This window comes from Bacillus rossius, assembly GCF_032445375.1.
Source record: "Bacillus rossius redtenbacheri isolate Brsri chromosome 9 unlocalized genomic scaffold, Brsri_v3 Brsri_v3_scf9_2, whole genome shotgun sequence".
Lineage (NCBI taxonomy): Eukaryota > Metazoa > Arthropoda > Insecta > Phasmatodea > Bacillidae > Bacillus > Bacillus rossius.
Genome location: NW_026962013.1, coordinates 2322548 through 2349682, shown reverse-complemented (window position 1 = coordinate 2349682; position 27135 = coordinate 2322548). Strand labels below are relative to the sequence as shown.

General features: G+C 39.2%; 1 protein-coding gene across 4 annotated transcripts; it reads left to right on the top strand.

Annotated features, from left to right (window-relative positions):
- The first annotated feature begins 813 nt into the window (after positions 1-813).
- On the top strand, positions 814-27135 carry LOC134543340 (phosphatidylinositol 3,4,5-trisphosphate 3-phosphatase and dual-specificity protein phosphatase PTEN). 4 transcript variants are annotated; one of them, XR_010076920.1, is made up of 10 exons: positions 852-1469; positions 4632-4761; positions 5667-5949; positions 7968-8109; positions 9590-9750; positions 11159-11337; positions 12830-12953; positions 15237-15375; positions 16448-16617; positions 23056-27135. XR_010076920.1 is itself a non-coding variant. In XM_063388301.1 (9 exons), the coding sequence occupies exons 1-9, from the start codon at positions 1202-1204 to the stop codon at positions 23073-23075; spliced, it is 1446 nt and encodes a 481-aa protein (XP_063244371.1). In that variant the 5' UTR covers positions 814-1201; the 3' UTR covers positions 23076-27135. The 4 variants fall into 4 exon arrangements, 3 of the variants coding, with proteins under 3 accessions (XP_063244371.1, XP_063244369.1, XP_063244370.1); XM_063388301.1 differs by lacking the exon at positions 16448-16617 and having other exon boundaries at positions 814-1469; XM_063388299.1 differs by having other exon boundaries at positions 829-1469; positions 16448-27135.

The window sequence follows — 27135 nt, the reverse complement described above, 5'->3', positions numbered from 1 at the left end:
TTTGTTCATAGCTTTTTTTTTTTTTAACTTTCGCACACAGAGGAGAACATAAATTGTATCTATTTATTTATACACAAATTTCACTTACATCAACTAGAGAAAATAAATGAATGTAATGAATAAAACCAAAATCCTGTCATGAGAAATGCCGCAGCCACTTATCATAATATGACGAAGCCATCAGTGCGGGGGAAATACAAGCCTTGTTAGGGGCTCTTTTATTCCCATTGGTCCTAATAAGAAGTTCGGTGGTAATAAAGGGACAAGCCCTGCCGCCCCCTTATTGTAATTTTTCTACCCGAGTCAACGGTAAGGAAAACCCAGCTGTCATTCTTGAAGGGAAAGTATGTTGCTATACTTTGCCTGGGTTCATGAGAAATTGTCATTTCCTAATAATGATTATTTTTATACGACTGACATTAACACTGAAAGCAACATTGCCACATTTCCATAGATACTTTTAGTTAACTCGTCAATGTTGATTCCGACAGCCGCTAGCGGATCATTCCACTAGCAATCCGCTAGCGGAATTATTTCGAAAGCATGAAGTATAGGGCCCCTAGTTTTAAATGTAGATTACCTAATATAATTAGCAATACGAACTTTTATACAAAATTTTAATGTAGCTAATTTAACTTTACTAACCTTTCACACAATTCACTATTTTAAAGTAATTCAGCAAAACGTAATTCCTCTCGCGTTTCTTCAAGAATATGGTTTGTAAAATTTCTGTTGAAATTCGTCCGTCATGAAAAGACCCCACCTCCATGCTTGAATGTGTTATTACTGTGACCGTTTCGTTTTTTGTATTAGTGGATTAGTGCATGCTCTTCGACGTTCAATATCTTTGAAATGGTTCGCATCGGAACAAGACGCCATTTCCAATAACATAATGTAATGTTATTTACTTTTTGTAGTTTTTAGCATCTGTGAATCGTGTGGTTAATAACTCGTATAGTTTACTCGATTAGGACAACGATGGCCAGGACAGTTATTTTTGAGTTCATCACTTTGTGTCTTGTCACTTGAATTGGTGGTGGCGGGCATGACAGATTGGTTGTAGGGCGCTTTTTTGGGGGCTCCTCGTATTTTGTGATTGGGCCCACGGTGCGCGAGTGTCAAAATGCTGCCGTATTTGCTGGCTAGCCTCGACAGTCCCAGCACAAGTGAAGTATCCTGCGCGCCAGTGTTTTGACGTTTTATGGGGCTATGCTTGTGCAGGAAATCGAGACCAGATAGCTTGATATCCGAAAATTCCCGTAATAATTCTGTCAACCCACTCCATGTTTTTGTGGAGGTACAAAGAAAACCAGAATTGGGCTTATCATCTCAAGAAATTTGTGATTGTACTGACTACTCAAGAATGGCCAACACAATATCGAACATGAAAATGACAAACCCAATAAAAGGGCTTGTAAGCAAAAGAAGAAAACGATATACGCAAGATGGGTTCAATCTCGACCTCACTTGTATCCTTTACAATTACAAATAGTTTTACTTTTAAGTTTTAAGTCAATAATCTTAATTTTTGTTTTTTAATCTGCTTGTGTTGGACACTAGATAGGTGGCATACAGCTTATCCTTATTTCCTCTCATCCTCTTTCTGAACTCTACAATATTCCTTGCTAACACACTCCTCATTAACACAGCCTCCTCATCAAGGTAAGGTTTGCTGCGTTTCTTTAAAATAAATTATACAATTTCAAATGTGTTTTTTAACACTACAGATTTTGCTCTAATTTCCTTGAAAAAATTTGGTTTAAAATTCCTACTTGTTTGTTAAAAATTACAGCCATTGTACTTAGCATAGCCGTGACCGTTTTCCACAAGAGATTGGCCTGATTGTTGTCGCTGCCCTTCTGTTGACTTAAAACAAGCTACAACTAGTTCTTGTGTTTTTCCAGAGATTCTTAGGACTGTAGCATAGCCAAGACAGTTTCTAAAATTAAAGACGGAGATGATTAGTTTCAGCCTAATTAGAAAACAGACTTGACCCCGACTGTAATATACTGACATTTGAGTTCTTTCTCCTGCTTCTAGCCATTCTCTCTAACCTGTGTTTCCACCCTCTTACCCCACTCATTATCCGTTAGGGACTTACATCTCAACTAACCACTGTGTCTGCCTTCTGTATTTTAGATTCTCCTGTCCCCATTTCCTTTATGAGCTCTGACGGGCTAGTTGTATGCTCTTCCTTATCACTATTTTATATTCTTCACTTCTTCATTCGCGTGGCTACTCTCCTCCGCACTCCCTCTAGTTCCCTCTCGGCCACTGCTGGTGCGGATCCTACACTTATGGGGTGCACCATTGTGGTGTAGGCTTCTCCTAGGACACTTCTTCCCCTTCGTACCTTGCCCAGTAGAACCAAAGCCTGCTTTCCCTTCTGCGCAACCTCCTCTGATCCAACTCTAGTTTTCCTTGTAGTGTTGTAGCTGTTGGTTTGCCCTATTTCTCATCCATGTAAGCGGTGGACCCTCTTATTCACGGCAGTTTTTCTTCCTTCATGAACCTTATTATCCTTATCTTGCTCATATTTATCCTTATTATTTCAAACCACCCCTATCTTTCTAAATCCTTCTGTAGATCCCCACATTTGTCTGGAAAAAAAAATACTAACTTAGCCCGTACCTATGTGAATAAATGGCAATTTTTTTTTGTTCTGATGTGTTTTTGAATAATTCTCTAAGAGGCCGTTGTGATAGATCAATTGATAGATGGGATTGTGTTAGGTACCGTACTTTAAAAACTTTAAAATTGTAAGAATAAGTTGTAATAAAAATTATGTAAAATCGCATGAACAGTTGGTTAGATAATGTTAACTACATTATTTTTTTTTATGTTCTAGCTAACTTGAAAGTTAAAGAATTCCTGATTCCAACACATACTTTTACAATTTTATGAGCATTGAGTCTGTACTTTTTAATTTTGGTCCCTTCGCTTTGATCCTCTGTGCAATGTTAAACCTTGTTTCGGGAATACAACAGAATTTGTAGCCCCTAAAAATACCAGGTCATGATTTATTTTATTCTTTTTGCTCATATATGTTGTTCTTCATAGTTTTCTATCCCTGATATGTTCAACTTCATATTGATTTTAATGTTGATTTGGATCATCAGATTGATTTCAATACAACAGCTTTAGTTACAGTTTTTTTTTGTTTTATTGTCATGAGTTCTGTTAGTAAATTTTTTTGTTATCAATTATTTAATAATTTAAAAAATTGATTTACTGGCCCTGATATCAAAGAAACTAGAGACGATGCCTACTTAGGTACTAGCTATATGGACAAAAACCATTTTAAAACATAGTTTTTGGTTGTAATTTATTTGTATTTGTTTGTAGACTGTAGCATGGCCAAAACCAAGTAAATAATTGTGAGAAATGTATTGGCCCAATTTTGTGCTCAGCATTGATTTTTCCAAACCTATTTAATTTGTTATATAAACTAGGGTTGGGGGAGGGGGGGGGGGGGTCATGCATTTTTTTTTTTTTAAATTCACAGTTAAACATTTGCACCTATTGTATTTTTCTACGTGATGTTTGTTGACGTAAACGAATATCAGGTTCACTGCCATTTTATTGAAGGTTAGGTTATAGCACTTATTCTGGGAGTAGTCTAGATCCCAATACCATAATATTGAGCCGTCCCCAACATGGCGGTGCTGATGTCATTTCCACCCCTGCATTATTACGGGACAAGGGCAGGAATAGGGGGGTTTTGGACAGGAAACATGCTTGTTTTGCAAAAACCACGTTTCTCTATCAAACTAACTTTCGGATATCGTATTCTATACTACAGCCCTACCTATTCTAGTATAGGACACAATACCAAATTAATATTTCCCGCAGTATCGTGTTCTATACTTGAGTCCTACCAATTCATTACACATTTCCTACGGTGTCGTAATGTATACAATAATCCTGGTTTATTATATTTGGCTATACCACATTTTATAATTCAATTATAGAAAACATTACCGAAAATATAAGCTGTACGCTAATTTACTTTTCTTATCAACAATATCTTTTGCAAAACAAGCATTTGAATCTTCCCAATCCAAATGCCCATTCCCACACTTATATGTGTGTATGTGTGTGTGTGTGTGTATGTATGTATGTGTATATGGTTTAAACTACAATGGTTTAAATCAAGTGGTTTTTATAAAAAAACCAAATGTATATTAAATAATTTATTTTTAAATTTAATATCTTAATTTTTTTTAATTGTAATGTCTGATTCCACTCTAATAGCAACAAAAGTTAGCTCATTAATGTGTCTTGTGATCTACAGAAACAAAAAATTATATTAAAATTATCTGAATAAGTTGTAAATTATACCCAGCTATATACACGTATTAAATTAAATTAATTACTGAATTGTATACAGAGTGTAAAACAGAAAAGAAATATGACTTTATAGGGTGAAATAAAAAAAAATTGAAAAGGACTCTTTACAAAAAAAAATTAGTGTTGATATGTTAGTAAAATAGATCAAGTTGTTGAGTAGTGTGCGGAATGGCGTTCAATACGGTGTATTAAAACCCTGTAGGTTGGACGTTGGGTGGTTTTGTGAGGCCTTGGGCGTTTGTGGGATGCTGAACAGTGTGTTTCCCTAACGCGGGCACCAGACATCCAGGAGAACCTGATAGCCATGGGCTTCCCGGCGGAGAAGCTGGAGGGGGTGTACCGGAACCACATCGACGACGTCGTCAAGTTCCTGGAGTCGAAGCACCCCGGCCACTACAAGATCTACAACCTGTGAGTGGACCGCCGCAGTCGGCCGTATACACTGTGATGTGTGTGTGTTAGTGGGGGCGGCGAAACATTTACATAGCAAATTAGGTGCAGTCTGACACTCTCTTCAGACGTATTTTATGTCAAAGAACTATTCCTTTGCTGATCGCAGTAAAAGCTCTTTAAATGTTGCACGTTCAGATCCAGGCTTTGCCAGGTTATAGAATGTCTTTACAGTTAAAACTAGAATGTAAAATTAAAATCGATAAAATAAAATGATCCATGCAATAGGGGAATTTCAATTTAATACAATTTCTTGGATATATGCCATTGCAGATTTGAACTATTTTTTATATGGGAAAAAATTCAATATTGCAAAATAGAAATAAAAATTCTCGGGTGCGCAGGAATAAGGGGATAAGTCAAATGTTGGCAAAAAAGTTTATTTATGGTATGGAATAAAGGACAACAAGCTCTACAAAATGGTCCAAATGGGTTAAGTCTAGCACTCTTGTGTGTTATACTGTGACACTGAACTTTTGGAGTTAACATCACAAACTGACAGTTTTCGTGTGTGAAAAAGGGGATACATAAGTAATTTACAATGACATTTTGTCATATCCCCTTTTTCCCGCGCACCCGCGAATTGAAAATGTAAACCCACAGAAAACAAGCCCTAAATCAAATGATGTCAAACAGTTAAACCCGACGAGGAACCTAAACAGGCGTTACGGACAACACAGCGACGGCAAATTTAAATGGTGATCGGTCAGACTGGTGACAGAGTTTTAGCGTCATGTATGCAACGTTAATTTATATTTCATATGTATTAAATTGATATTAAATTGCTTTACTTTGAGTATTTTTAGCGAAATAGTGTGTGTCTCGTGAGCAAACGTGCAGGACGACAGTAGAGTGTGTGTTTGCAGGTGCTCAGAGCGGTCCTACGACACGTCCAAGTTCCAGCAGCGCGTGGCGGAGTACCGCTTCGACGACCACAACCCGCCCAGCATGGAGCTTATCGCGCCCTTCTGCGAGGACGTGCAGGGCTGGCTGGCGCGCGACCCGCGCAACGTGGCGGCCGTGCACTGCAAGGCGGGCAAGGGGCGCACGGGCGTCATGATCTGCTGCTACATGCTGCACAGCCGGCAGTTCGCCGCCGCCGCCGACGCCCTCTCCTACTATGGGCACAAGCGCACCCACGACCGGAAGGTTCGAGCGTTGGATACATTGGGAACCCCGCTGAGTCGTGTCGGTTGCAGGGCTGGATCAGTGGCGTAGCCAGGATTTGTGTATGGGGGGTGGTTAACAAGCATGCCTCCCCCCCCCCCCCCTGTATTAAAGTGGGGGGAGGGCAGGGGTCCTGCCCCGGGAAAAATTTGGATTTTAAAGGTGTAAAATAGTGCTATTTTAGCAGTTTTCGGTACTTAAATTTTAAATATTGTAATGGTAAAATTTTTTATTAATTTTTAATATGAAATTTTGTTTGAGTGATTAATAAGAAATTAATTAATGATTTGGTGCTAAGGGGAGGGGGGGGGGTTGACCCCCTAACCCCCCTCCCCCCTGGCTACGCCCCTGGGCTGGATTCATTAGGTTCCCTTTCTGATAGGAGAAATATTCTAGATGCGATGTTTGTTCATAACTGTTAATAACTATAAACTGTTTTTTTCTCCCCACATTTTTGAAACTGCTGGGATGAAAATTCCTTCTTTCAACAGTCGCAAACCGCCATTTTTTATGTACCTTGTATAAGACTCATGATACAATTTACAGATTAATTACCAATCACAATAAATAACAGGGAATTCCTAAAGACAACAAATAATAGAATATTCATTTAAATAAAGTTTTTTCTTCTGCTCATCCCTAGATTCTCAAGTGTTAAATAAATAAATAATTAACTATAAATAAAAATTATGTATTAATAAAGATAATTTATTTTTCATTCACATCCGGAGAATATAACTTTATGATTTTGACTTGACTAAATTTGTTTATTTCATCTCTTCCTGTAGAGAATGATTGTTTCATTAATCACTAATTGATTAATGAAACAATCATAAAGTTTATCATATTGTTTATTGTGTCTGTGTCTGTTGTTTATTTTGTCCTTTGCATTTTGTTTTTGTTTGTATCTTTTATTGTGATGTGGTTTTTTTTCATTGCTTTCATTTCTTTTTTATATCCCCGTGCACACCCTAGTACCCTCTTTATGAGGTGTTGGTGTGCATGTCACAACTGTAATAAATAAATCACTTCAGTCTTGCTATTTGAGTGTAAATACATTGGAACCCCGTTAAGTCGTGTCAGTTGGGTCTGGGTCCAATCTACGCTAAAACAGTTTATTTGGAAGACAAAAAAAAAGTTTGAATTGCGAGTCACTTGTTAGGTACTAATCTTGCAGCTTAGTTATCTCATCGCTACATAAGGTACAGTTTCATAACAGTATCGTGGACACACCATTGCTGCTTTACACTGTAGCTCGTATGGTAAAAACCTCAAGAATAGACAGCAGAGATGAATTCATAAACACAAGGAGAACTAGTATAAATCAGCTGGTGTCAAATGTACCTAGACAGTCTTCCCTGGCAGGAATTTTTGTTTACATAGCAACCATTTAAACTCCAAAAGTGACGGATAATTTTTAATTTTAAGTTGGGAAAACTTGGAAAAGCAAGGGAAACTATAACCTCACATTCTGTGTCAACCTTACTTGGAACAAGCCTTTCTGTGCTTAATACTGCAGTGGAAAAGAAAGTACAGTATTACACCTAAGGTTTATCACTACCTCGAATGTTCCTCTTGTTTTACTGAAAGTAGGTCATTAATTTAAAAAAGTTTTTCTGGTTGTTGGTTCATTACAGTTTTTTTTTTTAATTGAGCTTCTGCAAATGTACTTATCAGCTGTTTGTTTATTCATTTAAGCTGAACCAAAACTTCAAAAATAATACATGCTTTATGCGACTGAAAACACAGTTAGGTACCTGGGAAAATATATTCATTACTGCCAAAAATTAAATTATTATTTTTGTTCAAAGTTCACATGTTTTGCATTATAAGTCACTTTATATTCGAGATTGGTTTCCCTGGTTCATGTATTCAGGTTTAAGTGTTACAGATTTTTTTTTTAATTTCAAGAGATGATTTATAGTTTTGCTGAATCGTCTCAGTTGTGACCGGTGTAGCGGTAGTATTGCAGTTGGCACGGAGGCTGTGCGTGGTTCCAGGGCGTGACGATCCCCAGCCAGCGCCGCTACGTCGAGTACTACGCCAGCCTGGTGCAGGAGCAGTGGAAGTACAGGCCCGTCACGCTCGTCATCAACGAGATACAGCTGGACCCCTTGCCGATACTCAACGGCAGCCAGGGCAGTGAGTGTCCCCTCCGCCCGGCGAGAGCTCTTCGACGTCTTAACAGTTCCGTTCGTCCTGCTCCCCGTTTCGGGATTCTTCTCTAACCCAGCGCTGATCACGCAGCCTGCGTTCTGATTTTTTCCAAGTGGATTCATTGTTTATTTGCTGTAATACAGTAGAGTCCCGCTAATCCGAACCCTGCTAATCCGAAAATCCGCCTAATCCGAACAGGGCTAGGATAAAAAAAAAAATTTATATCATTTAAAAATTAAGAAAAGTAAATAAATACAAGTTTTTTCAAGTAATTTTGTACGTATATTAATATGTACATAAGAAACTTATAATTTATCTATATATCTATGTGATTAATTAAAAATATTATGTGACACTAAATATGTAGGCTAAATAATAAAGGTGTATTTTTCGTCTGTCCTTCCTTACATATTTGATATATCAGATACTAAATACGCCTCAAAAACACAATATATGGCATTATATGACAAAATTCCGCCTAATCCGAATTTTCGCTAATCCGAACAGGGTTCGATCCCAATTAGTTCGGATTAGCGGGATTCTACTGTATTCCACGTGACATCAGAGATCTCTTGTGTGTATGTGTTAATTTTTCTTTGGTACCCCCATTAAAACTGTAGTGACGTTCAGTAATTCACCCGACAGAGGAGTTGCACTGCCCCTCAGCCAATCACAGCAGAGCACTCGTAAAACCATAGCAGGATACAATTTCTGACCCCTCGTAGTGAGGCTTTTTTTGACAAAGATTACACTAAAAAAAACTGACGTGGTCAGGTGACCTCACTTTTAAACCAATCGGCCAATACTGACACACAGCAACAGCTGCCCGACGCCTTCCAACGCTTTCCCCACAGTTGTCTCTCTCTCCCTCATTTCCTTTTTACGCAACGGGTCAAACTATTGCATCAGATTTCAGACAAAGAATCATAGCAAAAAACCGAGTACTAAAGAACAACACATTAATATTCTCATTTATGAACAAAGCAAAAAAAAAATCCTTAAAAATTATGTGAAATCGCATACAAACGTAAATTTACAACCAAACAAGTTAAAAACAGGCAGTAAAAAATGAAATGCAAGCTCAAAATAAGTAACATTAATGTTTTTTTTTTTTTTCAATCTGTTTACGATACACATATTTACAAACTTCGTTCTAAATTAATATTCATCTCACTTGATCTGATTAATTTTATTTCACCCATTTGATACCAACATTAAAAAAAAATAATAATTTTTTTTGATTTGAGTCAATTTTCGTTAAGAATTCTGATAAATGTAATTATTTCAGGTGCATGTTTGGTTTTGTTATCTTCCGTGTGTGTGTTGTACGGCAGTGCTACATCCAGCGTTATTGCAGTTCGGTAATCCGCCGCACGATCTCGCCCCTGGGGTCGCGGGGTTGGTGGGGGGGGGGGGGGGGGGGCGAGCCGGGCGAGCGTGACGGTGGGGTGCCGTGCGTGCGCAGGCCTCCAGCTGGTGGTGTCGGTGGCCAGCCGCAAGGTGGTCTCCGTGGTGCACGAGCTGAAGAAGGGCGCGCCGCACTGCCACATCTGCCTGCGCAGCCTGCCCGAGGTCACGGGCGACGTCAAGGTCGAGTTCTTCAACAGGCCCAAGATGATGCGCAAGGCAAGCGCCCGACCGGTGATGCCAACTCCCGCAGAGTGTTCTCCCTAGGAACAACTTCAAATCCCCCTAGATTTCGATTTAAAAAACCCCCAAAGTTTTCATTGTACATCCTGTTTGAGAGCTTAAAAAAAAAAAATATCTTCTTGAACCTTACATTTCCTTATTTTTCTGCAGAAACAGGTCATAATAATTTTGAAAAATAACGTTTAGTATCTACAATTTTATATATGTACGAGTTTAATTTCAGTTTAAAGAATACATGTTTACTAACCTTGAAGTTCTGAATCGGTCTCCCAACATTTCGTATATTTTTGCTGATAACTTTTTTTTGGTTCCTTTTCAATTTAGGGGGAAAACCCCCAAGTTGGCATCCCTGAGCCCAACCGAACATCGATCTTCCCCGCGTCATTCTCTCACGGGACCTCCATTGGCACGCTACTGCGCGGTTGTCGTCTGTTTGGCTCAGTGTACAACTTTGAGCTTGTAGTTACTGTCGAAAGAGTTTAATTCTTGTTTTGGAACCTGAGATGCAGATGTGCCACCTTTTAGATGTGTAAAATCTTAGCTCTCGGTATCCAGATTTGGTGGGAGTATTTTCGTGTATAGAACGGAAATGTGCGAGAAGCGGCGTTACATTTAAAGCATTTTTTTTTTATGTTTAGCATCAAATCACCAGTGTATCATTGAAACATTCACAGGGGCTTACACTACAACTTACATACACAATCTCTTTTACGTTGCTCTTGTCACGAGTTACAAGCCTTGAAGTGCTCATTGCCGAGGTTAGATGTTAACGCGTCACTGCGGAGTACTGAAATATTTGCTCACTTTATATTTCTAGGTGAGATCACACATAATACGTAGGTAATTGTAATGCTTCTGCAAACTGCAGTGTGTTGTTCCAATTAGCACATGTATTGCTGTACAATTTTGGTTTACTTCAGGAGGGTTGATAGTTTAAAGCATAAACAGGAATACCAGTCTAAGAAATAAGTACGTATTGGGTACCAAATAAGGTAAACGCGCACTTCAAATTTTTCATATATGTAGACAGTTGGAAGAAATGGAATACATCCTAATTGGACGTAGTTATGCAAAAAGGAACCAACCCTCAGTTTTGTTATATTTTATTTGAAAATAAATTAAAATAGTACAAGGTTGATAGTACCATCGTTGCTATTATTATATCAGTATTTATACTAGACCATCAAAATTATACCCACATTATGTTATCAATACGAGAATTACAATTTATAACTAACTTTAACTTCAAAATACTCAGTATAGGTTTCATGCGGGTTAGTTCCTTTTTGCATAACTATGTCCAATTCATGATCATCAACAGTAAAACCCCGTTGTTACGACCCCTCGTGGTTTCCAGAAATAGGGTTGTTCATTCGTTCCTCAGGAGAAGCTGTTTCACTTCTGGTTCAACACGTTTTTCGTGCGGGAAGAGGTGCCGTCGCCCGAAGTCGCGACGAACGGCAACGAGGACGGCGGGCCAATCACGCGGCTGGAGCGAGCGGCCCGTGCCAACAGCTACGACGAGCAGTCCCTCCTGCCGGCCGTCAACTTCAACCACCCGAGGTGGGTCTTGCCGACTCGCCGGATTAATACAGTTATTTCTTCGCTATTTTTTTTTTGTATGTTCGTTTAATCTTCCTTATACGTAGCCGCCTGGCAAAGCTTGCCGACTCGTCAGATTAATACATTTATTTCTTCACTATTTTTTTTTGTATGTTCGTTTAATCTTCCTTATACGTAGCCGCCTGGCAAAGCTTGCCGACTCGTCAGATTAATACATTTATTTCTTCACTATTTTTTTTTTGTATGTTCGTTTAATCTTCCTTATACGTAGCCGCCTGGCAAAGCTTGCCGACTCGTCAGATTAATACATTTATTTCCTCACTTTTTTTTTGTATGTTCGTTTAATCTTCCTTATACGTAGCCTCCTGGCCATTTGTAACGAAAACTTTTGGAGAGGGGTGTGGTGGAAGTTGCAATGGCCTGGCTGGTTTTCTCGGGGCTCCCCCGTTTCCTTCACTAGTTCACTCCTCTGCTGCTTCACACCCACATCTCATCCCACCTCGTGCATTCCCCGGGCCGGCCGGAACGACAGGTCTGTTCCTCGGGCGGGGCAGCCGGCTCCTGTGAGTGTTCAGCCCCGTCCCATCCATGCAGACCCTGCCCCGGGTGTGAACCTGTATGTCACTTGTTCGTACTTGGAAATGGATGTGTACCGTGTTTTCTCGCATGATCGTCGCACATTTTATCCTAAAATCAAGTTTGAAAAGTAGGGGTGCGACGATTATGCGAGAAAAAAAAAGATTTGTTAGATAAAGTTATTTATGAATACAAAACCCATGCGTGGAAAGTACATTTATTTAAAAAGTGAAGTTTAAAAGAGCAGGCCAAACATTTTAAATTAATAAGTTGTGCAAGAAAATCCTTTCTTTGACTTTAAATAGAAAAACCAAAACTGTGACGCGAACGCAAGCCTCTTGAATCTGTGACGAGAACTAACGTGTAACAATTGTCGTAGTACACACTTGCTTGCCGCGAAAGAGTGCGGGCCATCAAATGTAGTTAACTCGGCACTTGACAGAGAGCGCGCGTTCCATGAATCGGCAAGATATCGATATTCGACTACGTGTGCGCGCTCTATACGGGAAGCAACATAACCAAACACGAATGATACCAACTAGCGCTTTCTACATTATTGTAAATGGTACATCGCGACGACTCAAACGAACAGATAAAGTTAATAACTTTTGAAAATGTCTTTAAAAGAAAATTTACACGTCGGACAACTTCGTATTTCTGTAAATTAAATATGTAAGTGGTAATGTCCGAATAAATATTAGATTTCTACTTTAAAATCCATCTTCTATACGGAAAAGATATCTACACAAAGCGCTCGGCATCTAATAGCGGGACCAAACACAACATGCAACGTTTACAGGTGAAGTTTTTTTTTATCCCAATTTTGACGGCCTAAAATATAGGTGCGACGATTATGCTATAAAAGAGAGCGAGTGTTTTGAAATGTAAGACGTGGTGGTGGGATGCTGTGCGGCAGGACCAGCTCGTTGATCTCGCTGCAGCAGCCGGAGCGGAAGATGCTGGTGCTGAGGATAGACAAGTGGGGGCTGGACGACGCCCACAAGGACAAGCAGAACAAGCTCTACCCCCCCAACTTCAAGGTGCGGCTTTAACTGTCCTCCCGCCGAGCAACCAGCTTGACTCTGTGCCTTGCCTGCTTTTTTTTCTCTTGAGTTAAAATTTTTTATAAATTTATTGATTCATTCATTTATTTATTCATTATTCATTCATTCATTTGTTCACTGTTCATTTATTTATTTGTTCACTTAATTTATTAATTAATTAATTTGACTGAGAAAAAAATTTGGCCAGCCATACAGGCTGAGATATCTTTAATAAGCTGTCACTATACATATCAAAGGCAATCAAAATGCATATTCAGGCTTGTGCAAATATCAGTTGTTTAGCAAAAAAAAATATTTAGAGTATGTTCAGCTGTAGGAATGAAGTTTAAAGCATCATGTGGCGAATTGCGATGAAACCGAATTAACACCGGGAAGCAGGTAAAAACGCGGCACAGCTCCAAAATCCTAGTTAATTCACTATATAGCACAGAAGTGCCATGGAATTAAGTACAGTCAAACCTCTCTGAAACAACCCCTCACGGTTCCTAGGAATAGGGTCGTAATAGAGGGGGGGTCGTAATAGATGTTTTCTGAAATTTTAAGTTCATTTCAACCCCCCCTTCCCAAACCGCTACTCGCTAAGAAACCAGCCGTACAATGGCAGGATGCTGTCACTCACAGTGCTAGACGGCTTTGCTTTAAACCCACTTCAACCTTCATGACAAGTCCATCGCCCTACAGGCCACCTCTAAAGAAAATATGTCAAAAGACAGTTTATTTTTACAGGTTAGTTTACATGTACGTTTTCTGCTTTCCGTAGTTAAATACATACATTACAACCCCGATGTCACGAACCCCGGATTTAACGAAGCAGTGATTTTACGAATACATTCTCGGGAACCGTCAAAAAATTGGAAATTTTGACCAAAATGTGAAAATCAGAAAAGAAAAAAAAATACAAAATGAAAGATCACGTGGAATGTTAGAAGAAAGATAAATGCGGGTGAGACAGACGGCAGCCAGTGTGTTTCTTGCGTGGGGAATAAGTGACGCAGCTTTTTTTTTATGCTGGGTGACGCGACCTTTTTCTATCAACCCACGGGAAAAGATAATTGCTTGAGCTGTCAAAATAAACATCGCTGCGGCAGTTAAAACAAGTCGAGGTGGGCGTGCATCCAGTCGGTCGCTGTGTATTGTCAACCGATCGTAATCAAAATCAAGATAAATCCAGCAGGTACTCACAAAAAGCTAAACGTAAACATGTTGCCACAAAAACCTTTATCTGCACCCTGCTGGCAAAGGGACGTGGAATGGGGGTTGTCAAGCGCTGACAGCGGTCGACAGAAAGTGGTATCTATTTTTAGATATGCGCTGCCTACGGCAGTACAGCACTCGACAAGAGAAACGCAGTAACACGCTACTCACCACAAGATACTTATTTTCTGTCCGATTTTCTTCGGATTTTCGGCAATTTTTTCACGGTTCCTCGAAATCGGGTTGTAATAGAGAGGTGGTCGCAATAAATGGGGTCGCAACAAAAAGGTTTTACTGTAGCATTTAACCAAGAATTTATTCAGATCGTAATAAAAGTTATCTTTTAATGTTAGAAAATCAAGGAATGTCATTACCGAACAAATTTTTTGTACTAAAGTTCATGTATGAAAAAAATTAATTCATTTTTTATTACTGTGCATCTCTTATTGAATCACTTTTAAACCACAAATCCTGGCTAATTTATTTTATATCATTCATAATGTATCTGTTTTAGACCATTATGTTACAAATGAAGCTTATTGTAGAACTACGGCATTTAGAATAAGTATTACAAATCAGCTTTTATAAAAATGAAAACAATAACACCGAGATCTACTGTTTTAAAATAATTGAACTTATAAATTAACCATCAAATCTTGTCTCTACTAATCGTGGATGCACAGAAATTCACCATGTTGTAATAGGTCTTGACTCGCTGCTCAAGAAATTTCCGGGTGTCTTCTTATTAATTACCTGTTCCCCCAGTGCACTAAGTGCTTGCAAACGGTTTGATACTTCTAAGACACAAAGTTCTTTATTGAATACTCTCAGAAAAGTTTGGCCGTAGTCAGTACTTTTTTTTTTTAAGTCGCTTAAATTCTTATCGGCTTCAAAGGCTTTCATACTGTCATTTCTAGACTCTGCGAACTCGTAGAACTGTAGAACTTTCAAAACTGTGGGAACTTTGGACCTGTCGGTGGTACACGGTACCGGCGGGAACAACGGGCAGTGGCACGGCTGCAACGCGCGACAGAGCCGTGGTCTCAGTGCGTGCCCGGCCTGCAGGTGATCCTGCTGATGCAGTCGGCCGGCGGTGACCGGCGCTCCGCCCCCTCCGCCCCCGTCCACACCACCCCCAGCGAGTCGTCTGAGGCAGAGTCCAGCGAGTCGGACACCATGGACGACGAGTGCGGCTGGGAGTCAGGTGAGTGTGCCCCGTGTGCCGTCGAGCTCGCTCACAGCTTCTTCTGTTGAGAAGTGCCCGGCTGAAATTTCGCACGAGGCCTGATTGTGAAAAATTATTTTATTAGCCTATTTAGCAGTTTTAAAATTTCATTTATTCATTTATTCATTCACTGTTCATTTATTTATTTGTTCACTTTATTAATTTATTCATTCATTTGACTGATAAAAAGTTTGGCCAGCCAAACAGGCTGGGATATCTTGAATAAGCTGTCCCTATACATATCAGAGGCAATCAAAAATGCATATTCAGGCCCTTGCAAATATCAGTTGTTTAGTTTCAATTGAATTTTAATGCAAATACCAAACTATCCTCCAATGTGAATATTGAATTTGGTTAGTAACAGAGTGAATAATTGGAGTTCTGTAAACAAATTTTTTTTTTTTTAGTCACTTAGGTATTGATATGTCTTGATCACCTTTAAGATTCACATTGCTCTCTTTGATGTTGTAAGAAAGCAGTTTTTACTGCATAGCCAACAGGTAAGTATGAAGACAGTGGCAGATGTTTGATACATGTAATTTATCTTGGTGATTTATGGAAACACGTGGAAAAGTCTGTATTTTTTAATTTCTGCTTTTGAGCGGGCACTTGTATTAGGTAGTTCAGTGTTTTATTTGAAAAGTAAGCCGTTGTGGACTGAGGATACTGTGCAAGTTGTGGCGTGTGCACGAGGGGTGAAGGCGGTGGCGAAGTGTGACATGTTGTCTCTCCTCGCATGCTGCTCTCGCCAGGAGACTCGGAGTGCCGGGTGGGCCGGTACCGCCTGCTGTCGGAGGCCCCGGACTGCCGCGAGGCGCTCCCCTCGTGATGCGCACCGGCTCTCGGTTAGCGTTTCTGTCCGCAGGTCACCTGGGGACACGCTAGTTAGTGTTTAAAACCTCTGCATCGCACCACATCCGAATTCGCAGGAACTTTCTCTGTTTTATTTCGCTTTTATGTGTTTCCTTTTGTGAGTTTTTTACTGTTTTTTTTTTCCTCTCTTTTGTTTTTACTTCACCCTTTTATTTAATTTTTTTTGTTTCAAATGTAGTGTCTCTACGTTCGAGCGTTTTGCAGAAGATTGGCACAAAGTCGGGCGGCAAACATTTCTCGCTCGGCATCGGCCCGGAGACACCGGTGTCAAGTGAACAGTTGATTTGAACGATTGTTCTGACGTGAGGGACAGCTGTGGCAGAACTTTTTTTCCCTTCTTTTCTTTATGTTAGTCGCTATTCATTATTTTGTTTGCGTGATTATGAAAATACTCTCTTTTTTACTGTTTGTAGTCTTGCTAACTTGTAACAGATGTGCCTCTTGCCGCCCCACGCATGTTGTGCTCCTATATCTCGCAAGTCACATAAATCTGATTCAAGTACGTACAGTATCTTGACAAGGGTTTAAATTAGTTATGTATTGCAGTCTATAAGTTTAATTTTTTTTTTAAAGTCAATTGACTAAGTATCATTACTGTAATTTATGTAGACAAATTAAATTGCTATCTCCTTTATTATGTACAGAATACTGAAGCCAGTGAGTTTTTATAGTATTTATATTCAGCCGAGTTTTAATAATCATCATGTCATTTATTTTAGGACATAGCAGTCCATTATCCATTTCATTGGAGTGACTGATTCCAGTGGGCAGAGCTAAAAATACGTAAATTTGAGTTTTTGTGTGATATTATTACCACAATTGAGGTATTCGAAACTTCTGTTCTTTGGATCAGTTGGGTTGTGTATTGCCATATGGAGAGTATGCAAGGCATTTACTTTTCTGCATGTAATATTTGGGACCAGTCATTTTTTTGAGCTTGCAAAAGTCTTGACTTCATGGTACAGACTTTGAGGTCTTTTTTTTGTTTGTTTTGCAGTCTGGCTTTCATGCTTGTTGTTTCCCTCTGAAGTGGCTTGTTAGTGTTTTGTCTGTGCACGTGTCCTTGCATGGAAACTTTTTTTGTTTGTGGTGTTAGCTCTATTTTGTAGTTTGTGTCTGAAACTTTTACGGTGGTTTCCGAAGTGCGCACTTGGAAACTGAGCAGAAATGTTTTTGGCGTGATTGGTCGCTCGGTTGTAACAGTGCTGACATGGCATTAAAGCCCTTGAGTTGTTTCTTAGACAATGCTTCATTCTCTGTTAAGACTCGTGTTTCTTCCTCATGTGAAGGATTTAAAGTTTTCTCAGATCGATGGTTTGCATGTTCCATTATTGGGTGTATTTCCATCAGGAAGGCAAAACAATACAGTAGAATCCCGCCGATGCGACCCCCCTCTGATGCGTCCATTCCGTTTATACGACCGTTTTTTGAGAAACCGTGAAAAGTTTGTCAAAAATTTGAGTTAAATCGGCTGAAAAACAAGTCTGTTACACTTTGTTGGGCGCTATGTGGTCACGTTTATCTTGGCGAGCACTGTACTGCAAGCAGGCAGGCATACAAAAGACGGCTAAAAATAGATACCACCCCTCTAGACTGTCCAAGCTAGCCAATACCGGTAAACTGCGCGCACCACCTGATAGCATCTACGCGCGCGTATATTGCCGTCCCGGTGTTGGTTATTTTCGTTCAAAACGTGGCGAAGGAACTTGTGTGGATCAGGTAGAAAACATTCGGTTATAAACAAAAGATATAAGATCAATGCTATCCTGAAATGCTGTGACAGGTTTTTGGAGTAGATAATCACAGCGACAGACCGACAGGATGCGCGGCCGCCCTTGCCAACAGCGATGTTTATTTTGACAGCTCAAGCAATTATCTTGTCCATGTCCCTTCACAGCGTAAAAAAAATGATAAAAACACGTTGGAATGCAGATGGAAAAGTAACTATGCAGTAAAATAAACATATTTACGGCCCTGCTAAATTTTTCTTTTCAATAAAATTTGAGGTATTAGTGATTTTTCAGCAGAAACTGGTGTGTGACTAGGTAATAAACAAATTGTATCATAATAACTTATAAAGTATTTATTAACGGCGAAGGACAGTCGTATAAGCCCATAAAAATATTTGTTTTACCGAGAATGGACTATACAACCTGGCTTTTGGCGCATGCTGTGTGGGAGGGGAGGAGGATGCTGACAGTTTCTCACGCAGAAGGTTGAAATAAGGGAGGGAATGTGTTGAAATGTTAGTTGGAAAAGGGGTCGGGGGGGGGGGGGGTGTTTTTACATGGTTTGTGGCTCTGGAAGGGATGAGCCTTGAAGAATTAGCAGGGGATGGGAGAGGTAAGCGTCGCATCACGTCACGTATGACGTTAAGCCGCCGCTACCGCCAACCTGGCCGGAAGAGTTTCTTACGCTCTTGCAGAAGCTACCACAGCGGCCATTCGTGCGGGCGGGTAAGATAACATGACAGCTGAGACGGCTTTTCGTGCGATAGTGGACGCGCCGAGCTCGGCTAGACACCGCCCGAGCGGCATTCACGTGTATGTATCCGACGATGCGGTGACACCCCGAATTCTCTATTGCGACCATTCCGTTTATAAATCTGTTTTTTTGGAAACTGTGAGGGGTCGCATCAGCGGGATTCTACTGTACAGTGAATATACCAAAAGATACAAAAAAAATGGGTTGTCTGTAAAGTCGGTTTACGGGCGATAATTTTAAGTGATAAAGTCATGAGAAAACAATGATGAAAAATTGCATACTTTTTAATTTCAAATATTATTTACAGTTTTTGCAAATTTAATTTAAATAATTTGTTTAAATATAATCATTAACAATTATTTAAAAAGCCCGCCTTAACATGTTTGATATTATCGAAGATTTTCTTGCATGGTGGTTGGCCGGTTCTTGCACGCTCGGCTCAGGCGGAATGTGACAATTTTTCGTGCGTGCAGACGGCGTTCATCGATTTATAAGACATTTTCACGTCAAAAAGAGTTTAATAATATAATGAAGTATTAAATTAAGCAAACAGGGAAGCTGTAAGACAGTACGAAGGTCTGGACAAAGCTAGCTAGGTGAATGAATACATCAGAAGCTGTTAAAACACTGTGACTAGCACTAATGTTAGTTGGTAACTAAAACTGATCCGGTAAACTTGGTGTACATAACTTTCCCACTGTTTGTAAACTTTGAATTTAATGTTACAAGTTTTTAAACACAGTGCCATACTTACGTAATTCAAATTTTGTGGCATGAGTGGGTATGAAGTGCGTAGAACACTTTTTTAATAAGTTTTTACTGATGTTACATTTTTCATAGCGGTTGTGTGAGTTCCCGTACCAATACAGTATGACATCTACATATTTACGAAAGAATCACATTTTTATCCTTTTTATTTTGTAAGTTTTTTTTTTTTTTTTTTTTTTTGAAAATGTGTGATTGAAATTAAGTGAAGAAAATAATTTCATGAGTATCTGAGTTATCTACATTGCTAGAAACACCTGTAATTAAAAGCAGATTACTCATTTAATGTTTGGCTTGTGCTAAAGTCATGTTTAAAAGTCCTGTGCAAAAAAAATTAGACATTTTTATGATTAAATTGTTGGGTTGACATGTCCAGAGTCAAATAAGAACCTACTTCACTGATACGACCATTTGAGCAAATAAAAAATAGTACGAATAAAGCATCTGGCACCAAAATAAAACATATGTAGTTGTTACTTTTAACAAGAAAATGAGGCTTTAGCAATAAAACTACGGTTGAGTTGATTCAGTTAAAATAACGTCCTATCATTGCAGATAACAGTTAAGAATTGTAGTAGTGTGAAGAAATTAATTATTAAATGTGGTTGGGTATTTAAATAAAGATTTATCGTTTGAATAATGTTAAAATTGAATTTTATTCCATTTCAGCACTAGATAGTAAGGAGTACGGTTTACAGCCTAACAACATCTAAATCACTTTACTAGTAGTTGAGACTTGATGACTTCGTAAGAAATGCACTTGAGAAGGAACTCAAGTTATTGGAAGACTGGTTATTGTCTTGTTGGGTATTTTGTATGTTGTCTCTTGTATGAACCCAACACTGTTGCATGCTGACCTGCAGAATGTGCTTCTCTGCGATCGATACTGTTATGTCTGTTTGGTTCGCGACAGTTTGCTCTTGCATGACTTGTGTTGGTTCTTTGGCGGAAGGTGTGTCACAAAGCTGTCTTTGGAATAAAGTTTGCGTGCGTGCTGCTTTTCAGCTTACTCTTGGGCGGAGTCTTGGCACGTGGGTCCGGGCGACCATCGGTATTGTGGTCGAAGATCACAAGAATTTCGATCGACGTAATTGTCGTAAAGAGAATATTTTGCAAATCAACAGAACAAATATTTACAATCTAAGTATTCAACAAGTCTTGCCTTGTGAAATCCTTGTTGGTTTAGCAGTCGGATGCGGCAAACCTCTTTCAGTGACGTATGTGAGCTCTATGTGGTCAGATTGGTATCATCCAGTCGTAGGTTGCTGACTTTGGCAAAGTTTTTCGTGTGTTTCCTATCGACGTATTCGGCCGTAGTGATCAGTATAGAGAACTTTTAGTTGATGCTAGCCACCGCCATTGTCTCTGTGCCGTTCAGCCTGCATTTTGGTTTGTGGCTTTTCATTTTGCGTCTTCACTTGCATGGGTACACTTGCAGCTTTGCTTGAGGGCTCTATTACCTGCAAGGAGTTTGTACGGGCGAGTTCTATCAGCAGTGAACATTTGTAAAAAAAAAATGCTTAAGAGGGCCACCAAGCCAGGGGTGTATGTGTGTGAGTAAGGCGGGGTGATAAAGTGCGACACTCCGTGATGCTTCTAGCACGGTATCGCCTCTATGCACATGGCTGTGGACTGGCGTGTAGTCTTGTCTTTGTGCTTAGAGAAACTGAAATTTTAGCAGTGAAAGTAACATATGGCAGAGAAACGAAGATCAAGGTGTAATAAAAGTCCCTTAAGTGCTTTTAAGAATCTGTACCAGTCGTTTTATGCCTAAATATGACTTTTGTAAAAATGCTTAGTTCGGAAACAAAACTACTTAATGGCCCTGAGAGAATTGTTAAATGCCTTTCGTAAACAGATGCTTTTCGGATATCTTGAGTAGTTTTGGTTTTTCCTGAAGCTCTGCACACCGTTTGTGTGTGCCCGGGTAGGCGGGGCCCTCAAAGTTTAATCTTCTGCTTTTGTCTATTGAAGTGATTCATGAGGGAACATGTCATAACTTTAGAAATCAGCACGAGCTGTATGCACTGGTGGTTTGTTCACGCTGGTACCGCCCACTGTCGACTAGCCAGTAGCGCAGTAGCGAGGTTGTCGGGACCACTGGTAGTTTGACAACAGACCGTGGCTGCAGACAGTGTGTGTCAGACTTTTGTGTGGCCTGATAGTAAATCTTTTACAAAAATTATATTGCTAATTTATGTTTATTTGGTATTAAACTTGAAGCATTAAGCATTAAGCATTCAGCATTCTGTGTGATTTCAAAGTACATAGTAGATTCAAGATGGATTGTTTTAATGTTTCTGAAGAGAAGTGGTCTTGTGTTTCACTCGTGTCCAAGTGTACTAGGATGTTGTCGGATGTCCGTTCAGTAAGTGTTTGTTTTTCCACCCACTTGTGCTGTGTGTGTAAGTGTTGACCGTAATACAGGATGTCCGTGAGCTACGGTAGGAGTGTGACAGTCATTGCCGGGTTGAAACACAGACTTGGACTTCTTACTTATTGAGTCGGTCCTTAAATTTCAATATGTAGGTTGCCATGTTCTAGTTTTAGTATCGTTACTTGCGTGGTGCGTGTCTACACGGGGTGTCCAGCTGAGCGATAAAGACCAATGAAAATGGGGTGTGAAGTGCATTAATTTCGAATGAAAAGCTACTGCAGTTTGCATGTGATTGGCAAGTGTGTCATAAATGCAAGTGGATGCACTTTTCATTGGCAGTGTCCAGTGTCACATTTTTAATTTGTTATTTGCGGTCATTATTAAAGGTTGGCCTCCCCTGTTTTACAGCTCTTAAATTCTGGTAAACAAGGATTTCCACCACTGCCTCTCTGTGTTGTGCAGTAACATTTAGAGTGTATCTGGCTGCATTTTCTTACTTTTAAGATTATCAATCCAAACAGCGTGATTCTTTTAACTAATTGTGAAATGAATTACCAGTTGATATGATTTTGATTAGCATTCATTGACAGTTAATTCATTGTCAATTAACAGTTGTATCATCCGTTTTAGTTTGCACTCAGCTATAAATGCTGGATTCGGGGGAACTAGCCCATCACTCACAGCTGTATCTGGACAGTTTACGCTCCTCAACATGCCAAGAACTTCTCTCAAATGTTTCCGTTAAGTCAACCTTACCTATTTCGCTCGACCAATTCAAACATCTCGGCTTACACGTTTCGTATCGCCATGCTGGATTTTGTATCTGCTGTAAGTCCACCAGTCACAACCTGTAAGCCACCAACTTATTGTTCGCTGATGCAACCAGCAATGTGTTTAGACGTTTAGAGACAATTAAAAAAATTTATTTTCCTGTGTGTGTGTTTGTGTATTTCTTTTCTGTTATTGAAATTTATATGTATATCTGCATGTGGAAACTGTAGGACTTGTACGTACCTCTTCCTGCATGTCTGTCGTGGATCCAAGAAGGCTTGCCTACGGACATCCTGTATCGAGAGACGGGGGGTGTGGTTGTGTGGTGGTTTGGGGGGGGGGGGGGGTGTACTCCTGTACTGATGCTGGCCGTCCTATTTGTCTTGCAGGCGAGTCGACCTACCTGTGACCTATCGCTTCTCGGCCAAACCGCGCGCTTGCTTCCACTAACCGAAGCATGCCGGACGGTGATTGGTGTGTGTTGTGCTAGCGGCATGTTCGCTCGCGATTTAAGGGGACAGTGCGCGGACGTTGCATGGATCCCGAGAAATCTCACTTTGCTGTGCCCGGAAGTGCGCGGGGCGTGTAAATACGTGTACCTAGGGTAACTCGTCGTGTAGGACAGGCATATTTGTACATACAGTTTTATTTTCTGGAGCTAGTTTTGTGAACGTCGTGGACAGTATTTTACACAGTGAATTGAGGACCATTGTAGCATTGAAACTTATCTGTTTTTGTCAACATCGCAACTTTGATGCTATTATTTTTGTGCGCTGGAGGAGTAATTTTTCAAATGGTATAATGATGGATTTGTGTTACAGAAACCCAAGTGATTGACTTACTGTGTTTCTGAGAGTTTCCTGTTGTCCATCTGTGTTAAGTGTTTTACCTTGGTTATGAATTACGTGTTTTTAAATTTACATTTTCTGTATGAAATTAATGTTTAATGTAACGTCACATAATACTATAGTTGGAAATATTGAAATTTTTTCAGTAACTAAAAAAATACATTTTTTTTCATACTATATTTGCATTTCATTTTATTGTGTTGGGGTTACAAGAAATATATTTATTTTCAGACTGCAATATTTGCCTGTTTTAATAGTTAGCAATGATTTACATACTTTTTTTAACTGCTTGAATTTTATGTTTCATTTTCAGGTTTCTAGCTGTATTCACCTGTAGCTATATATGTATATATAACTTGAATCATTATATATCATAGCTTCAAGTTAGCTTGCCAACATGTGCTGAATGCACATCTAACTTTCAATTAGCCAAATAGTTCCATGTGTGATTGCTACAGACATGTTTTTTTTTGTCATTTTACTCGATAGATGCATAAGTAGTATTTAGTACGTTTAGGAGATCAGATTTATATTTACCACATAATTTTTAACTCTTGTAATTTTTTTGTATGTCGGCACATTTTCGAGGTTTTTGTACAAAGTGAAAAAAAAAGTTCCTCTTAAGTGTTTTTTTTTATTTTTATGATGCTCGCGTAGTAGAAGGTGGGTTTGAGTTTTCAACTGCCGGGGTTGTAGGTAGCCAGGGTCAGAAGGGTTTTTTTCTTCGTACATCACGTTCCCCTCCAGAGTGCTTGTACGTGGGCGAGTGTCGAGCGGGGCCGGTGGAGATCTCTGCCACCCCCGCGTGCCAGCGACATCTCTCTCCGCTGGCTCTGCCCAGGGCTAGAGTGGCAGCGGTCGTGTGGTTGTGTTGTTTGCTTCCCGCCGCTGGTGTGATCGTGTTTCAAAAAAAAGAAAATATTTTTCTCTGTGTGTCGCAGCTTGCGAGCAGACTGCGTTGGTCTGACGTTGGCCCGACGTTGGCCCCCCCCGGCCCGAGTTCACAGAAGCCAGCCCGTTGTCCCTGTAGACTTAGAGAGCGGTTGCGATTGGGCGCGAGGACAAGATCGGTGTTCGTGTATGTTTCTAGATGGGTGGGTGTGTCTCGTGGCTGGAGAGAGACCTACCAGAATCTTACGCACGTAGTGATGTAATACTTAAGAGGCATGGTCGCCGGCATCCGTTGCACACGGCTTCCGTTGTAAATATTAGCCTTGGTTTGCTTTCATGCTGCTTTTTTGTTTTATAAGTTATTATTATAATTATTATTATCTCCCCCATTGTTTGTCTAGAGTACAAATTAGCTATCTATTTTGATCTCAGTGGTAGTGGTTGAGAAAAGGATTTTTCATCACATGGAATGAGTGGCCACTTTGCGGTTATATAGTCCTCGGAATGAAACAATGTATGTACCTGTCTTTTGGACTGATCTGTTAATCAATTCTTTGATGAAATTGTTTAAACTGTACACAGATTTGAAACTTTTGTAGTTAGAATGTTATGGAATGTTTCTCTAGCTGTGTTTTCTCGAGCCTTCGTTTTGAAGAATGATATTTGTAGTTAGAGCTACAGTTTTCTTACAAGCAACTACTTACAGAATAGTTAGAAATTTTTTTTTGGCACTGTTAGATCTAGAGTAGTGTCGAGACATTTGTAGTTGAGTCTAGTTTTGTAATATCTTAAGAATTTCAAAAACTGTATTCAGTGCATAAAAAATTATGAGGTATGTTGGTTTTGTCATAAAACTGTATAAAAGTGGAGTTTTTAATATTATTTTACAGATCTTTTAGCTAAACTATTTAAATGAAAATAGAATCTGTGTAAAATTTAAACAAAGTTTTTGATCTTGATACAAGAGATTTTTATAACATTTTGACTGTAAATAAAATAATTTAAGGGTTCTTGATTCAAAACTGTGTGACCATTCAAACAGAAAAAAAAATTTGTAGGGAACATCAAACTAATTAAATAGTCGTAAGTGGAAAGGCAAATTTTTGTATGAACAGGTTTTTGTGATTAGTAGTGGATTAGAGATTAAAAAGTTAGCAATAATGCAGGAGTTTTTTGCTTCTAGTTGTCTGCAACAGGTGAAAGATTGTGGTAAGATTTTGCATGGAAGTAAATATTAGCACTTTTGATCATTTGATCATTTCTATTGAATTACACAAGCAGTTGATACAGTTAAAAAAAAGTGGTAAAAAGTATAGAAATATGGTAATTGTACTTTTGGAGTTTTGCCAAATGAAAACATTTTTGTAGAGTAAAACCTTGGAAATCATGATTGGTGAGCCAATTTTTTTTATTTTTTATTTTTTGCTGCAGTATTTTACATGTTGTAGGTGTATGTTACCATTGTAGTGGCAATACTTGGGACTACAAATCTATTAAATGAAAAAAATGCAGCATGCTTTCGATGGGATGTGAATAAGTTGTATTGATTAATGATTTCCTTGAATTATTCTGTGTTCCAACACTATCTGCAATTTGACATTCACTTGTTCGTGTAAATAGCAGACACTTCTGTGTCGCAAGGCAACATAATAAGTCACATCTGTGTGTGTAATGGTGTTGCCAGAAGTAATGTTCCTATTGGAGCTTCGTGATTGGTGTCTACAGATTGCAAACAGCCAGTCAGCTATTCCTTAAACACACATCTGGCATATTTCTGTAAACAAGTTTGCCCGTTTCTACAAATTGTAATATTTTCTATTCAGAAAACATGTCTTTACCATCTCTGTAGGCATCAATAAAGTTCCTGAAATTTTGCACCTAAACTATACTACTTCATTTGTGTATTTTTTTAACGAAACATTATTTTTTTGTAATATTTTGTTCAGCTTAAGATCCTTTTATAATGTGACTGCCTTGTAGTCATAGTTTTTTGTGGTATTGTGCAAGTTGTACAGAAAACAGCTTCATTGTGTTTTTTAATTGTGCTGTAGATTTTGTTTGCTGCGTGCTGTGTTCTTTATTTTTTAGAGAAAAGTCAGCAGTGCAAAAAAAATTGTGTGTTTCTTTGTCATGGTTTTAACATGTGGATTATTGTTGTGTAAATAATATGTTGCAAATGAGTGTGTTTATAAGCTATCTGGAATAATGTGGGTAGAGAGAGAGATGTTATGTCACGCTGTGACGAGACCATGTCAAACAAGCATTTCCAGCAGTTGGCTTTGTGTATTCAAACCTTTAATGGTCATACTTTTCAGCTTTGTACGGTAAATGTTAAATAGGAATAATAACCAAACAGAAATTATTCCTCGAATTGTCTAAGTTAGTGGCAGCCGAAAGCCAATTGCTGCTTTTAGAACCTACAGCCTCGACGTTCTAGTGTGTAATATTGGACTATAAACTTGATTGCATTACCACAGAATACCATTCTCCCTGCTGGGATTACCTAATTACTGTAGCCTGTGTAGTTAATGAGTGGCAGTTTGTCTCGCCATTGCACCCTGTCTGTGCCTTTCCGTTCATTCAGACCACTCACTTATTTTGTCAAAACAGTTTTCAAGGTGCCAGTATCTGCAAATGTGAAGATTACTTTTCAAAACTAAAAAGAAAAAAAAAATTATCTGTATTTCTTTAAAAGAATGCAAAAAATAAATTACCATTTTAAAATATAAA